At 65.6% G+C, this 15800-nt stretch overlaps 1 protein-coding gene across 4 annotated transcripts in view; it reads right to left on the bottom strand.

Moving 5' to 3' along the window:
- Positions 1–11580: 11580 nt before the first annotated feature.
- Positions 11581–15800, bottom strand: part of SEC14L2 (SEC14 like lipid binding 2) — a 33302-nt gene continuing 29082 nt past the window's right edge. For 3 of the 4 annotated variants that reach the window (XM_077835135.1, XM_077835136.1, XM_077835137.1), the window contains exon 12: positions 11581–14442. In XM_077835135.1, the coding sequence (XP_077691261.1) occupies positions 14288–14442 (155 nt within the window). In that variant the 3' untranslated portion in view covers positions 11581–14287. The remainder of the gene's footprint in view (positions 14443–15800) is intronic. The other variant, XM_077835138.1, reaches the window with a different exon arrangement.

The following is a 15800-nucleotide window of genomic DNA, read 5'->3' on the forward strand; positions in this document are numbered from 1 at the left end:
GGACTGGCCGGGCTCGGGCTCGGGCCCTGGGATATGGGGCTGGAGGAGCTGGGACTGGCCGGGCTCGGGCCCTGGGATACGGGGCTGTTGGAGCTGCGACTGGCCGGGCTCGGAGCCTGGGATATGGGGCTGGAGGAGCTGGGACTGGCCGGGCTCGGGCTCTGGGATATGGGGCTGGAGGAGCTGGGACTGGCCGGGCTCGGGCCCTGGGATATGGGGCTGGAGGAGCTGGGACTGGCCGGGCTCGGGCCCTGGGATATGGGGCTGGAGGAGCTGGGACTGGCCGGGCTCGGGCCCTGGGATATGGGGCTGGAGGAGCTGGGACTGGCCGGGCTCGGGGCCTGGGATATGGGGCTGGAGGAGCTGGGACTGGCCGGGCTCGGGGATGGGGGCCGGGCCGTGGGGGCGGAGGAGCTGGGACTGGCCGGGCTCGGGCTCGGGCCCTGGGATATGGGGCTGGAGGAGCTGGGACTGGCCGGGCTCGGGCTCTGGGATATGGGGCTGTTGGAGCTGCGACTGGCCGGGCTCGAGGCCTGGGATATGGGGCTGGAGGAGCTGGGACTGGCCGGGCTCGGGGCCTGGGATATGGGGCTGGAGGAGCTGGGACTGGCCGGGCTCGGGGCCTGGGATATGGGGCTGGAGGAGCTGGGACTGGCCGGGCTCGGGGCCTGGGATATGGGGCTGGAGGAGCTGGGACTGGCCGGGCTCGGGGCCTGGGATATGGGGCTGGAGGAGCTGAGACTGGCTGTGATATGGGGCTGGAGGAGCTGGGACTGGCCGGGTTCGGGCCCTGGGATATGGGGCTCGAGGAGCTGGGACTGGCCGGGCTCAGGGATGGGGCCCGGGCCGTGGGGGCGGAGGAGCTGGGACTGGCCGGGCTCGGGCCCTGGGATATGGGGCTGGAGGAGCTGGGACTGGCCGGGCTCGGCAATGGGGCCCGGGCCGTGGGGGCGGAGGAGCTGGGACTGGCCGGGCTCGGGCCCTGGGATATGGGGCTGGAGGAGCTGGGACTGGCCGGGCTCGGGCCCTGGGATATGGGGCTGGAGGAGCTGGGACTGGCCGGGCTCGGGCCCTGGGATATGGGGCTGGAGGAGCTGGGACTGGCCGGGCTCGGGGCCTGGGATATGGGGCTGGAGGAGCTGGGACTGGCCGGGCTTGGGGATGGGGGCCGGGCCGTGGGGGCGGAGGAGCTGGGACTGCCCGGGCTCGGGCTCGGGCCCTGGGATATGGGGCTGGAGGAGCTGGGACTGGCCGGGCTCGGGCCCTGGGATACGGGGCTGTTGGAGCTGCGACTGGCCGGGCTCGGAGCCTGGGATATGGGGCTGGAGGAGCTGGGACTGGCCGGGCTCGGGCCCTGGGATATGGGGCTGGAGGAGCTGGGACTGGCCGGGCTCGGGCCCTGGGATATGGGGCTGGAGGAGCTGGGACTGGCCGGGCTCGGGCCCTGGGATATGGGGCTGGAGGAGCTGGGACTGGCCGGGCTCGGGGCCTGGGATATGGGGCTGGAGGAGCTGGGACTGGCCGGGCTCGGGGATGGGGGCCGGGCCGTGGGGGCGGAGGAGCTGGGACTGGCCGGGCTCGGGCTCGGGCCCTGGGATATGGGGCTGGAGGAGCTGGGACTGGCCGGGCTCGGGCCCTGGGATATGGGGCTGTTGGAGCTGCGACTGGCCGGGCTCGAGGCCTGGGATACGGAGCTGGAGGAGCTGGGACTGGCCGGGCTCGGGGCCTGGGATATGGGGCTGGAGGAGCTGGGACTGGCCGGGCTCGGGGCCTGGGATATGGAGCTGGAGGAGCTGGGACTGGCCGGGCTCGGGGCCTGGGATATGGGGCTGGAGGAGCTGGGACTGGCCGGGCTCGGGGATGGGGGCCGGGCCGTGGGGGCGGAGGAGCTGGGACTGGCCGGGCTCGGGCCCTGGGATATGGGGCTGGAGGAGCTGGGACTGGCTGTGATATGGGGCTGGAGGAGCTGGGACTGGCCGGGTTCGGGCCCTGGGATATGGGGCTGGAGGAGCTGGGACTGGCCGGGCTCGGGGATGGGGCCCGGGCCGTGGGGGCGGAGGAGCTGGGACTGGCCGGGCTCGGGCCCTGGGATATGGGGCTGGAGGAGCTGGGACTGGCTGTGATATGGGGCTGGAGGAGCTGGGACTGCCCGGGTTCGGGCCCTGGGATATGGGGCTGGAGGAGCTGGGACTGGCCGGGCTCGGCAATGGGGCCCGGGCCGTGGGGGCGGAGGAACTGGGACTGGCCGGGCTCGGGCCCTGGGATATGGGGCTGGAGGAGCTGGGACTGGCCTGGGCTCGGGCCCTGGGATATGGGGCTGGAGGAGCTGGGACTGGCTGGGCTCGGGGCCTGGGATATGGGGCTGGAGGAGCTGGGACTGGCCGGGCTCGGGGATGGGGGCCGGGCCGTGGGGGCGGAGGAGCTGGGACTGGCCGGGCTCGGGCTCGGGCCCTGGGATATGGGGCTGGAGGAGCTGGGACTGGCCGGGCTCGGGCCCTGGGATATGGGGCTGGAGGAGCTGGGACTGGCCGGGCTCGGGGCCTGGGATATGGGGCTGGAGGAGCTGGGACTGGCCGGGCTCGGGGCCTGGGATATGGGGCTGGAGGAGCTGGGACTGGCCGGGCTCGGGGATGGGGGCCGGGCCGTGGGGGCGGAGGAGCTGGGACTGGCCGGGCTCGGGCTCGGGCCCTGGGATATGGGGCTGGAGGAGCTGGGACTGGCCGGGCTCGGGCCCTGGGATACGGGGCTGTTGGAGCTGCGACTGGCCGGGCTCGGAGCCTGGGATATGGGGCTGGAGGAGCTGGGACTGGCCGGGCTCGGGGCCTGGGATATGGGGCTGGAGGAGCTGGGACTGGCCGGGCTCGGGGCCTGGGATATGGGGCTGGAGGAGCTGGGACTGGCCGGGCTCGGGGCCTGGGATATGGGGCTGGAGGAGCTGGGACTGGCCGGGCTCGGGGATGGGGGCCGGGCCGTGGGGGCGGAGGAGCTGGGACTGGCCGGGCTCGGGCTCGGGCCCTGGGATATGGGGCTGGAGGAGCTGGGACTGGCCGGGCTCGGGCCCTGGGATATGGGGCTGGAGGAGCTGGGACTGGCCGGGCTCGGGGCCTGGGATATGGGGCTGGAGGAGCTGGGACTGGCCGGGCTCGGGGCCTGGGATATGGGGCTGGAGGAGCTGGGACTGGCCGGGCTCGGGGATGGGGGCCGGGCCGTGGGGGCGGAGGAGCTGGGACTGGCCGGGCTCGGGCTCGGGCCCTGGGATATGGGGCTGGAGGAGCTGGGACTGGCCGGGCTCGGGCCCTGGGATACGGGGCTGTTGGAGCTGCGACTGGCCGGGCTCGGAGCCTGGGATATGGGGCTGGAGGAGCTGGGACTGTCCGGGCTCGGGGCCTGGGATATGGGGCTGGAGGAGCTGGGACTGGCCGGGCTCGGGGCCTGGGATATGGGGCTGGAGGAGCTGGGGCTGGCTGGGCTCGGGGATGGGGCCCGGGCCGTGGGGGCGGAGGAGCTGGGACTGACCGGGCTCGGGGCCTGGGATATGGGGCTGGAGGAGCTGGGACTGGCCGGGCTCGGGGCCTGGGATATGGGGCTGGAGGAGCTGGGGCTGGCTGGGCTCGGGGATGGGGCCCGGGCCGTGGGGGCGGAGGAGCTGGGACTGGCCGGGCTCGGGGCCTGGGATATGGGGCTGGAGGAGCTGGGACTGGCCGGGCTCGGGGCCTGGGATATGGGGCTGGAGGAGCTGGGGCTGGCTGGGCTCGGGGATGGGGCCCGGGCCGTGGGGGCGGAGGAGCTGGGACTGGCCGGGCTCGGGCTCGGGCCCTGGGATATGGGGCTGGAGGAGCTGGGACTGGCCGGGCTCGGGCCCTGGGATACGGGGCTGTTGGAGCTGCGACTGGCCGGGCTCGGAGCCTGGGATATGGGGCTGGAGGAGCTGGGACTGGCCGGGCTCGGGCTCTGGGATATGGGGCTGGAGGAGCTGGGACTGGCCGGGCTCGGGCCCTGGGATATGGGGCTGGAGGAGCTGGGACTGGCCGGGCTCGGGCCCTGGGATATGGGGCTGGAGGAGCTGGGACTGGCCGGGCTCGGGCCCTGGGATATGGGGCTGGAGGAGCTGGGACTGGCCGGGCTCGGGGCCTGGGATATGGGGCTGGAGGAGCTGGGACTGGCCGGGCTCGGGGATGGGGGCCGGGCCGTGGGGGCGGAGGAGCTGGGACTGGCCGGGCTCGGGCTCGGGCCCTGGGATATGGGGCTGGAGGAGCTGGGACTGGCCGGGCTCGGGCTCTGGGATATGGGGCTGTTGGAGCTGCGACTGGCCGGGCTCGAGGCCTGGGATATGGGGCTGGAGGAGCTGGGACTGGCCGGGCTCGGGGCCTGGGATATGGGGCTGGAGGAGCTGGGACTGGCCGGGCTCGGGGCCTGGGATATGGGGCTGGAGGAGCTGGGACTGGCCGGGCTCGGGGCCTGGGATATGGGGCTGGAGGAGCTGGGACTGGCCGGGCTCGGGGCCTGGGATATGGGGCTGGAGGAGCTGGGACTGGCTGTGATATGGGGCTGGAGGAGCTGGGACTGGCCGGGTTCGGGCCCTGGGATATGGGGCTCGAGGAGCTGGGACTGGCCGGGCTCAGGGATGGGGCCCGGGCCGTGGGGGCGGAGGAGCTGGGACTGGCCGGGCTCGGGCCCTGGGATATGGGGCTGGAGGAGCTGGGACTGGCCGGGCTCGGCAATGGGGCCCGGGCCGTGGGGGCGGAGGAGCTGGGACTGGCCGGGCTCGGGCCCTGGGATATGGGGCTGGAGGAGCTGGGACTGGCCGGGCTCGGGCCCTGGGATATGGGGCTGGAGGAGCTGGGACTGGCCGGGCTCGGGCCCTGGGATATGGGGCTGGAGGAGCTGGGACTGGCCGGGCTCGGGGCCTGGGATATGGGGCTGGAGGAGCTGGGACTGGCCGGGCTTGGGGATGGGGGCCGGGCCGTGGGGGCGGAGGAGCTGGGACTGCCCGGGCTCGGGCTCGGGCCCTGGGATATGGGGCTGGAGGAGCTGGGACTGGCCGGGCTCGGGCCCTGGGATACGGGGCTGTTGGAGCTGCGACTGGCCGGGCTCGGAGCCTGGGATATGGGGCTGGAGGAGCTGGGACTGGCCGGGCTCGGGCCCTGGGATATGGGGCTGGAGGAGCTGGGACTGGCCGGGCTCGGGCCCTGGGATATGGGGCTGGAGGAGCTGGGACTGGCCGGGCTCGGGCCCTGGGATATGGGGCTGGAGGAGCTGGGACTGGCCGGGCTCGGGGCCTGGGATATGGGGCTGGAGGAGCTGGGACTGGCCGGGCTCGGGGATGGGGGCCGGGCCGTGGGGGCGGAGGAGCTGGGACTGGCCGGGCTCGGGCTCGGGCCCTGGGATATGGGGCTGGAGGAGCTGGGACTGGCCGGGCTCGGGCCCTGGGATATGGGGCTGTTGGAGCTGCGACTGGCCGGGCTCGAGGCCTGGGATACGGAGCTGGAGGAGCTGGGACTGGCCGGGCTCGGGGCCTGGGATATGGGGCTGGAGGAGCTGGGACTGGCCGGGCTCGGGGCCTGGGATATGGAGCTGGAGGAGCTGGGACTGGCCGGGCTCGGGGCCTGGGATATGGGGCTGGAGGAGCTGGGACTGGCTGGGCTCGGGGATGGGGGCCGGGCCGTGGGGGCGGAGGAGCTGGGACTGGCCGGGCTCGGGCCCTGGGATATGGGGCTGGAGGAGCTGGGACTGGCTGTGATATGGGGCTGGAGGAGCTGGGACTGGCCGGGTTCGGGCCCTGGGATATGGGGCTGGAGGAGCTGGGACTGGCCGGGCTCGGGGATGGGGCCCGGGCCGTGGGGGCGGAGGAGCTGGGACTGGCCGGGCTCGGGCCCTGGGATATGGGGCTGGAGGAGCTGGGACTGGCTGTGATATGGGGCTGGAGGAGCTGGGACTGCCCGGGTTCGGGCCCTGGGATATGGGGCTGGAGGAGCTGGGACTGGCCGGGCTCGGCAATGGGGCCCGGGCCGTGGGGGCGGAGGAACTGGGACTGGCCGGGCTCGGGCCCTGGGATATGGGGCTGGAGGAGCTGGGACTGGCCGGGCTCGGGCCCTGGGATATGGGGCTGGAGGAGCTGGGACTGGCTGGGCTCGGGGCCTGGGATATGGGGCTGGAGGAGCTGGGACTGGCCGGGCTCGGGGATGGGGGCCGGGCCGTGGGGGCGGAGGAGCTGGGACTGGCCGGGCTCGGGCTCGGGCCCTGGGATATGGGGCTGGAGGAGCTGGGACTGGCCGGGCTCGGGCCCTGGGATATGGGGCTGGAGGAGCTGGGACTGGCCGGGCTCGGGGCCTGGGATATGGGGCTGGAGGAGCTGGGACTGGCCGGGCTCGGGGCCTGGGATATGGGGCTGGAGGAGCTGGGACTGGCCGGGCTCGGGGATGGGGGCCGGGCCGTGGGGGCGGAGGAGCTGGGACTGGCCGGGCTCGGGCTCGGGCCCTGGGATATGGGGCTGGAGGAGCTGGGACTGGCCGGGCTCGGGCCCTGGGATACGGGGCTGTTGGAGCTGCGACTGGCCGGGCTCGGAGCCTGGGATATGGGGCTGGAGGAGCTGGGACTGGCCGGGCTCGGGGCCTGGGATATGGGGCTGGAGGAGCTGGGACTGGCCGGGCTCGGGGCCTGGGATATGGGGCTGGAGGAGCTGGGGCTGGCTGGGCTCGGGGATGGGGCCCGGGCCGTGGGGGCGGAGGAGCTGGGACTGGCCGGGCTCGGGGCCTGGGATATGGGGCTGGAGGAGCTGGGACTGGCCGGGCTCGGGGCCTGGGATATGGGGCTGGAGGAGCTGGGGCTGGCTGGGCTCGGGGATGGGGCCCGGGCCGTGGGGGCGGAGGAGCTGGGACTGGCCGGGCTCGGGCTCGGGCCCTGGGATATGGGGCTGGAGGAGCTGGGACTGGCCGGGCTCGGGCCCTGGGATACGGGGCTGTTGGAGCTGCGACTGGCCGGGCTCGGAGCCTGGGATATGGGGCTGGAGGAGCTGGGACTGGCCGGGCTCGGGGCCTGGGATATGGGGCTGGAGGAGCCGGGACTGGCCGGGCTCGGGCCCTGGGATATGGGGCTGGAGGAGCTGGGACTGGCCGGGCTCGGGGCCTGGGATATGGGGCTGGAGGAGCTGGGACTGGCCGGGCTCGGGGCCTGGGATATGGGGCTGGAGGAGCTGGGGCTGGCTGGGCTCGGGGATGGGGTCCGGGCCGTGGGGGCGGAGGAGCTGGGACTGGCCGGGCTCGGGCTCGGGCCCTGGGATATGGGGCTGGAGGAGCTGGGACTGGCCGGGCTCGGGCCCTGGGATACGGGGCTGTTGGAGCTGCGACTGGCCGGGCTCGGAGCCTGGGATATGGGGCTGGAGGAGCTGGGACTGGCCGGGCTCGGGGCCTGGGATATGGGGCTGGAGAGGCTGGGACTGGCCGGGCTCGGGGCCTGGGATATGGGGCTGGAGGAGCTGGGGCTGGCTGGGCTCGGGGATGGGGCCCGGGCTGTGGGGGCGGAGGAGCTGGGACTGGCCGGGCTCGGGCTCGGGCCCTGGGATATGGGGCTGGAGGAGCTGGGACTGGCCGGGCTCGGGCCCTGGGATACGGGGCTGTTGGAGCTGCGACTGGCCGGGCTCGGAGCCTGGGATATGGGGCTGGAGGAGCTGGGACTGGCCGGGCTCGGGGCCTGGGATATGGGGCTGGAGGAGCTGGGACTGGCCGGGCTCGGGGCCTGGGATATGGGGCTGGAGGAGCTGGGACTGGCCGGGCTCGGGGCCTGGGATATGGGGCTGGAGGAGCTGGGGCTGGCCGGGCTCGGGGATGGGGCCCGGGCCGTGGGGGCGGAGGAGCTGGGGCTGGCCGGGCTCGGGGATGGGGCCCGGGCCGTGGGGGCGGAGGAGCTGGGGCTGGCCGGGCTCGGGGCCTGGGATATGGGGCTGGAGGAGCTGGGACTGGCCGGGCTCGGGGCCTGGGATATGGGGCTGGAGGAGCTGGGGCTGGCTGGGCTCGGGGATGGGGCCCGGGCCGTGGGGGCGGAGGAGCTGGGACTGGCCGGGCTCGGGCTCGGGCCCTGGGATATGGGGCTGGAGGAGCTGGGACTGGCCGGGCTCGGGCCCTGGGATACGGGGCTGTTGGAGCTGCGACTGGCTGGGCTCGGAGCCTGGGATATGGGGCTGGAGGAGCTGGGACTGGCCGGGCTCGGGGCCTGGGATATGGGGCTGGAGGAGCTGGGACTGGCCGGGCTCGGGCCCTGGGATATGGGGCTGGAGGAGCTGGGACTGGCCGGGCTCGGGCCCTGGGATATGGGACTGGAGGAGCTGGGACTGGCCGGGCTCGGGGCCTGGGATATGGGGCTGGAGGAGCTGGGACTGGCCGGGCTCGGGGCCTGGGATATGGGGCTGGAGGAGCTGGGGCTGGCTGGGCTCGGGGATGGGGCCCGGGCCGTGGGGGCGGAGGAGCTGGGACTGGCCGGGCTCGGGCCCTGGGATATGGGGCTGGAGGAGCTGGGACTGGCCGGCTCGGGCCCTGGGATATGGGGCTGGAGGAGCTGGGACTGGCCGGGCTCGGGCCCTGGGATACGGGGCTGTTGGAGCTGCGACTGGCCGGGCTCGGAGCCTGGGATATGGGGCTGGAGGAGCTGGGACTGGCCGGGCTCGGGGCCTGGGATATGGGGCTGGAGGAGCTGGGACTGGCCGGGCTCGGGGCCTGGGATATGGGGCTGGAGGAGCTGGGGCTGGCTGGGCTCGGGGATGGGGCCCGGGCCGTGGGGGCGGAGGAGCTGGGACTGGCCGGGCTCGGGCTCGGGCCCTGGGATATGGGGCTGGAGGAGCTGGGACTGGCCGGGCTCGGGGCCTGGGATATGGGGCTGGAGGAGCTGGGACTGGCCGGGCTCGGGGCCTGTGATATGGGGCTGGAGGAGCTGGGACTGGCCGGGCTCGGGGCCTGGGATATGGGGCTGGAGGAGCTGGGGCTGGCCGGGCTCGGGGATGGGGCCCGGGCCGTGGGGGCGGAGGAGCTGGGGCTGGCCGGGCTCGGGGATGGGGCCCGGGCCGTGGGGGCGGAGGAGCTGGGACTGGCCGGGCTCGGGCCCTGGGATATGGGGCTGGAGGAGCTGGGACTGGCCGGGCTCGAGCCCTGGGATATGGGGCTGGAGGAGCTGGGACTGGCCGGGCTCGGGCCCTGGGATACGGGGCTGTTGGAGCTGCGACTGGCCGGGCTCGGAGCCTGGGATATGGGGCTGGAGGAGCTGGGACTGGCCGGGCTCGGGGCCTGGGATATGGGGCTGGAGGAGCTGGGACTGGCCGGGCTCGGGGCCTGGGATATGGGGCTGGAGGAGCTGGGGCTGGCTGGGCTCGGGGATGGGGCCCGGGCCGTGGGGGCGGAGGAGCTGGGACTGGCCGGGCTCGGGCTCGGGCCCTGGGATATGGGGCTGGAGGAGCTGGGACTGGCCGGGCTCGGGGCCTGGGATATGGGGCTGGAGGAGCTGGGACTGGCCGGGCTCGGGGCCTGTGATATGGGGCTGGAGGAGCTGGGACTGGCCGGGCTCGGGGCCTGGGATATGGGGCTGGAGGAGCTGGGGCTGGCCGGGCTCGGGGATGGGGCCCGGGCCGTGGGGGCGGAGGAGCTGGGGCTGGCCGGGCTCGGGGATGGGGCCCGGGCCGTGGGGGCGGAGGAGCTGGGGCTGGCCGGGCTCGGGCTGGGGGCGGAGTGGCTGGGGGAGGACACGGGGACCTGGCGAGGAGACAGCGGAGCTGACCGCTGCCCCTGCTGCCCGCCCAGGTTAGGGACACGAATTTTCAGACGGTCCCTAATTTACCCCCTCCAATCCCTCCCCTGCGGCCCCGCCCATCCCGAGCGTGGGGGACTTCCGGGCGGAAGAAAGCTGCCTGCCGAGAGTTCCGGCCCTGGCAGCCACGTGACGGGGAAACGTGGCGTGGAAAGGTCGCGGGCCACCCGGGAAGCGATGCGCCTGATAGTGCGCATGCGCACATATTTTTCCAGCGGGGGGGCTGATGCAGCACTGCCCTGGCGCTAGCGCCCCTCCTCCCCACTGTACTGACCCCCCCTTAAAGAGCCCCCCACTGAGGTTGTTTGGAGGGGCCCCAGTTGCACGGAGGCCCTCCCCCCACAGCTCTGGGTCTGCGCGTGCGGGGCCGGGCCAGGTAGTGAGCCCGCAGGCTGGCTTGGGAGGGCGGGGCAGTGCCTGGGGGAGGGGGCAGTGCCGGGGGGAGGGGGCGCGGGGATGCGGGTGCTTGCATGGGGGCGGGGGCTGGGGGGGGGTGAGGGGATGCTGGCTGTGGGGTGGGGTGGGGGTGAGAGGATGCCATTGTGGGGGGGATGCTGGCTGTGTGGGGGTGGGGGTGAGAGGATGCCATTGTGGGGGGGATGCTGGCTGTTTGGGAGGTGGGGGTGAGAAGATGCCATTGTGGGGGGGATGCTGGCTGTGTGGGGGGTGGGTGGGGTGGGGGTGAGAAGATGCCATTGTGGGGGGGATGCTGGGTTTGGCGGGAAGTCAGATGTTACTGCAGGAGTAGCTGGTGCCAACCCCAAACATTCACAATGAGGCCCCCTAAGCCATGAGATTGGCTTAAACCCCCATGATATTAAACCAACGTGGGGGCTCTCTTGCTGCAGGGAGAGGGGAAGGACTCTCAGCTGGTGTGAGCACAAGGGCCAGGGCTGAAAGCAGGGAGCACAGAAGTCTGGCCACCTTGATCGTTTATGAACCCACACCCCCAAATGAACAGATGAGACAGTGATCTGTTCAGCCATTTACTAATAAAGCCTGTGAACACCGAGAGATAGCACAAAATATATATTATTCCATCCTATAATTATCCATTGTTATTTCAAACCGTCTCACCTCCAATGTTTACCTTGGCACATGAGGATTTGAAAGGGCAGGTGGGCTGGGAGCTAGTGGCTGTGATGGAGGCTCCAGATGGCTCCATCTTTTTCCCTTTCCTATGTGAATTTACTCTCATTTTTCAGAGTAGCAGCCATGTTAGTCTGTATCCACAAAAAGAAAAGGAGGACTTGTGGCACCTTAGACTAACCAATTTATTTGAGCATAAGCTTTCGTGAGCTACAGCTCACTTCATCGAATGCATACTGTGGAAAGTAGAGAAGATCTTTTTATACACACAGAGCATGAAAAAATAGGTGTTTACCACTACAAAAGGTTTTCTCTCCCCCCACCCCACTCTCCTGCTGGTAATAGCTTATCTAAAGTGATCACTCTCCTTACAATGTGTATGATAATCAAGTTGGGCCATTTCCAGCACAAATCCAGGTTTGTAAGGAGAGTGATCACTTTAGATAAGCTATTACCAACAGGAGAATGGGTTTGGGGGCGGGAAGGGGAAGAAAACCTGGATTTGTGCTGGAAATGGCCCAACTTGATTATCATACACATTGTAAGGAGCGTGATCACTTTAGATAAGCTATTACCAGCAGGAGAGTGGGGTGGGGGGAGAGAAAACCTTTTGTAGTGGTAAACACCCATTTTTTCATGCTTTGTGTGTATAAAAAGATCTTCTCTACTTTCCACAGTATGCATTCGATGAAGTGAGCTGTAGCTCACGAAAGCTTATGCTCAAATAAATTGGTTAGTCTCTAAGGTGCTACAAGTACTCCTTTTCTTTTTGCAAATACAGACTAACACAGCTGTTACTCTGAAACCTGCTGGTAATAGCTCACCTTGCCTGATCACTGTCATTACAGTGTGTATGGTAACACCCATTGTTTCATGTTCTCTGTGTATATAAATCTCCCCACTGTATTTTCCACTGAATGCATCAGATGAAGTGAGCTGTAGTTCACGGAAGCTTATGCTCAAATAAATTTGTTAGTCTCTAAGGTGCCACAAGTCCTCCTTTTCTTTTTACTCTCATTTTGTAACCTTTCTAGCCTGGAGCTTCTGTAAAGGTTGCAGAGCCAGCAGGCTCCAGATAGCCTTGCCACCTGCTAACAATCATGCTATGCTCATCGTCCTGTAAACATCCCTTCTAAAGACACACAACCTACAGAGCTAGTCATTCCCTGGAAGAAGAGACCTGGTCCCTCTTTAAGACTAGAGTTCCTATTACAAGTGCAACCTATGTAAGGCACTGATGGGCCGACATAAGCTGGGCTGTATCACCTAGTATGGCCCACCTAGGATGGTCAGAGCCCGAGGCACAGATGGGGTGATACAGTCTAGGCTGCTTAGCCTCATAATGCCCACCCATCACATATTAACTTATTATTTTTCTCTACTGTCCATGATCCAAAGAATAAAAAGTGCCGTATCTTTTCCAGCCAACTGAGTGAGTGCTGCAGCCTTCCTTCAAAACTTGGAAGGAATTTGTCCTTCATGAAATCCACCGGTTCCCCCTCTATGGTCAGTGCTTTCCCATATTGACACCATGCTTGGCTGTTCCAGAGATGTCCTCAAAAATCAGAGCTGCGCAGGGACTGTATCCCATCTTTGCTGTCTCTGGGATCTGCTGCACATACAATTTGCACTGGCTGTTTCCTCTGTGTTCCAGAACACAGTGCAACTGCATGGGAGACCTCCACTTGCTTGTGGATGCTTGAGCCATCTTGGTTCCAATCTAGAGCTGGCTTTCTGATATGTCTTTGGCTCAGGCATTTCCACTTGCTCCATTTGCACCCTAATGCAGTGTACAGTCTGCAGTGTATACCTGCTCCTGGCCTCCCCATGCAGTCTTTTTCCTACCCCACCCCAGTGCCGCTCCCTTTCCCCCGCGGATGGGGATCAGGTCCCGCAAGCTGAGGGTTGGGAAGTCAGTGAAATGAGCAATAGCTGCATTCAGAACCAATGTCCTCATTGCACGTAACTCTGGACCAGCTGAGGGGTCAGGAATTCAGTGGCCCTGGATCACCCCACCATCTCTTGATGCTGACCTGGAACATGAGATTGCTGAAAGCTTTGCTGGGTGTGTCTCTCATGGGAACCTCCCCTCCTAGTGCCCCAGGATGGGCTGGAGGTGGCTTTACCATTGGCAGGGGCTAGGCTTCCTGCTGGGACTGCAGGAGTGAGAGGCCAACCATGAGTTTCCTTCCCACAGGGGGAAGATAGGTCAGGCCACCTTCTAAATGCCTGGGTCCTCCTTAAAGTGCGGTGACATGTGTTTATGCCTCAGACCAGCCCTGGGGGCGGGGAGGGGGGCATGAAAGGTGACATTGCCATCTCTGGGATTTGCTCTGTATTATTGATTTTAACATGAAGGGGAAGATGCCCCAAACAAGCCCTTACATCCCACTTTCCCTCCCCTTTTGTCTGTGCTTCCCAGGCCCTGCCCCTTCTCCCCACTGTGATTTGCTTTCTCAAGTTGCCCCACTCCCTTGTAGCTGATTGGTCTTTACGGATCCCTGCCCCTCTAGGGCACACTGGGCCATGGAGCCCAGTGCAAGCCTCACTACAGTGCTATGGGTAGCAATACCCCCTGGGACCGTGGAGCCTGGATCTGCTGGCCCCAGGGAAGCTCCAGCCCTTCGTAAGGTGTGAATGTTAATGAGCAAGGCAGTGAATTACACGAACAAGTGTTGGGGAAGTTTTCAGAGGGATGGGGAAGAAGGGGCACCCTGCCCTCCTGAAAAGCTCTGCTGGCCTGGATGGCCAGGGCCCTGCCACCAACACCACCTGCTACCACCCCAAGACTTCGGCTCTCAGCTGTTTCACCTCATTAAGCTGTAGGGGACATGCCAAGAAGTGCCCCTTTTCCACCCTGTTTTCAGCTCAGCCCAGGTGGAGGGCAAACCTACTGATAATAGAAGGGGTTTCCCTCCAGAACACCCCATGACCCTCCCACTAGCCCCAGATGCTTAAAGCCTGGAGTTCAGATCAGGGACAGATTAACCTGGCAGATGCTGGCTAGATTGGCAGCCTGAACTGGTGCATGTCAGGGCACAGAGTGCTAGATCCCAGACCCTGGCCATGCTGATATTGACTCCCCAGCTCAGTTATGTTCATTGTCGGCAATTGCAAAGAAGAGATGGGAAACCTTCCACCCTGTAGTATCCATTCCCCTGCCTACAAACACCCCCTCTATGCCCCACGGCCAACCCAGGGCGAGGGAATGCCCGAAAGAACACTCCAGAGAAGCTGCCTGAACGTTCTAATGGCAACTAGCAGAAGTTCTCTGGAGAATGGTTCCACTTTCACTTCCCCATGGGAGCTGGCTGGCTGGGTCTGGGAGAAGCCCTGGGTTTGCTTATGAGAAAGAGCTGGGAGTGGGGCTGGTGATGGGGGTCAGACGACGAGGGGGCTCTAAGAGCCGTCACTGGTGGACATCGTTAAGGTCCAACTCATTCATGGTCTCCTCCAGGTGCTGGATCTGCTCCTCCGACTTCTTGTCTGGCAGCAGAACCTCCACTGTGTAGCTGACTTTCTTGGCATGGAGGTAGCTGTAGGTGTTGTCAAACCGCAGAACGTCTGAAGGAGGAGGGGGGAGAGAGGTTATTCCACATTCAGTGCGAAGAAGAGATCCATGGGCCCTGCCCCTAGCTGGACAGAACCAGACCTGTGAATGTGTGTAGTTATTTTGCCCATTAGTGGCTGGAGGATACAGATCTGGGAGATATCAATTCCCCAGAAGAAGGTTGCATTAACACCCTGTTGGTAGTAAATATTCATAGAACAGTTTTTAAACTAAGGGCTGGGGGAAAGCCGGCAGGTGTGGAGGAGCACATGGTTCGGCCGGAGGTATCCCTTAGGGGAGGATCTATTAATGGAGATTCTCTATGTCCTAGTAAGGAGGAGAGGATGGAATATGATAAAATATGGTTAGGAGCTGATGAGAAACAGTCAAATTAAAAAGATTCCTATTCAACTACATCATGTAATAGCAGACAGCTAAAAAGTGACACGTTTTTAAAGTACTTATATACCAATGCTGGAAATCTAAATAATACGATGGGTGAACTAGAGTGCCTCGTATCAAATGAGGATATTGATATAATAGGCACCACAGACACTTGGTGGAAAGAGGATAATCAATGGGACACGGTAATACCGGGTACAAAATATACCGGAAGGACAGAACAGGTCATGCTGTGGCGGGAGTGGCATTATATGCGAAAGAAAGCGTAGAATCAAATGAAGTAAAAATCTTAAATGAACCCAACTGTACCACAGAATCTCTATTAATAGTAATTCTATGCTCTAATTATAAGAATATAGCAGTAGGGATAGACTACCGATCCCCTGACCCGTATGGTGATAGTGACTGGGACATGCTCAGGGAAATTAGAGATGCTATAAAAATAAAAATAATAATAATAGGAGATTTCAACTATCCCCATATTGACTGGGTCCATGTCGCCTCAGGACGGGATGCAGAGATAAAATTTCTTGATGCCTTAAACGGCTGCATCTTGAAGCAGCTAGTTCTGGAACCCACAAGAGGAGAGGCAATTCTTGATTTAGTCGTAAGTGGACTGTGACGAAGTAGGGAGTGGGGAGGATTGACCTGGGGATTTTGCATGGGAGTTTTGCAGTTACTGTCTGCATTGGTGATGGGATATCAGGGTGTGACTTCACTTGAGGGACAATACCTGAGCATGTAACCTGAGCCCAGGAGGGGGATGGGGCCAGGTGACACCTTCTGCCCGGGGAAACTGGACAAAGGCTGGAGGAGTAGCCAGGGTGTGTGGCTGGAGGAGAGGCTGGAGGGGGGTTTTCAGTTTGGAGCTGGCTGGGTAAATGGAGGGAGGCCAGAACTGGGTCTGGCTCCCTACCCCCCAAGATGGACCTGACTGAGGGATCCTGTTGTCTGTACCTACAAGCTCTGT

This window comes from Eretmochelys imbricata, chromosome 15, assembly GCF_965152235.1.
Source record: "Eretmochelys imbricata isolate rEreImb1 chromosome 15, rEreImb1.hap1, whole genome shotgun sequence".
NCBI lineage: Eukaryota > Metazoa > Chordata > Testudines > Cheloniidae > Eretmochelys > Eretmochelys imbricata.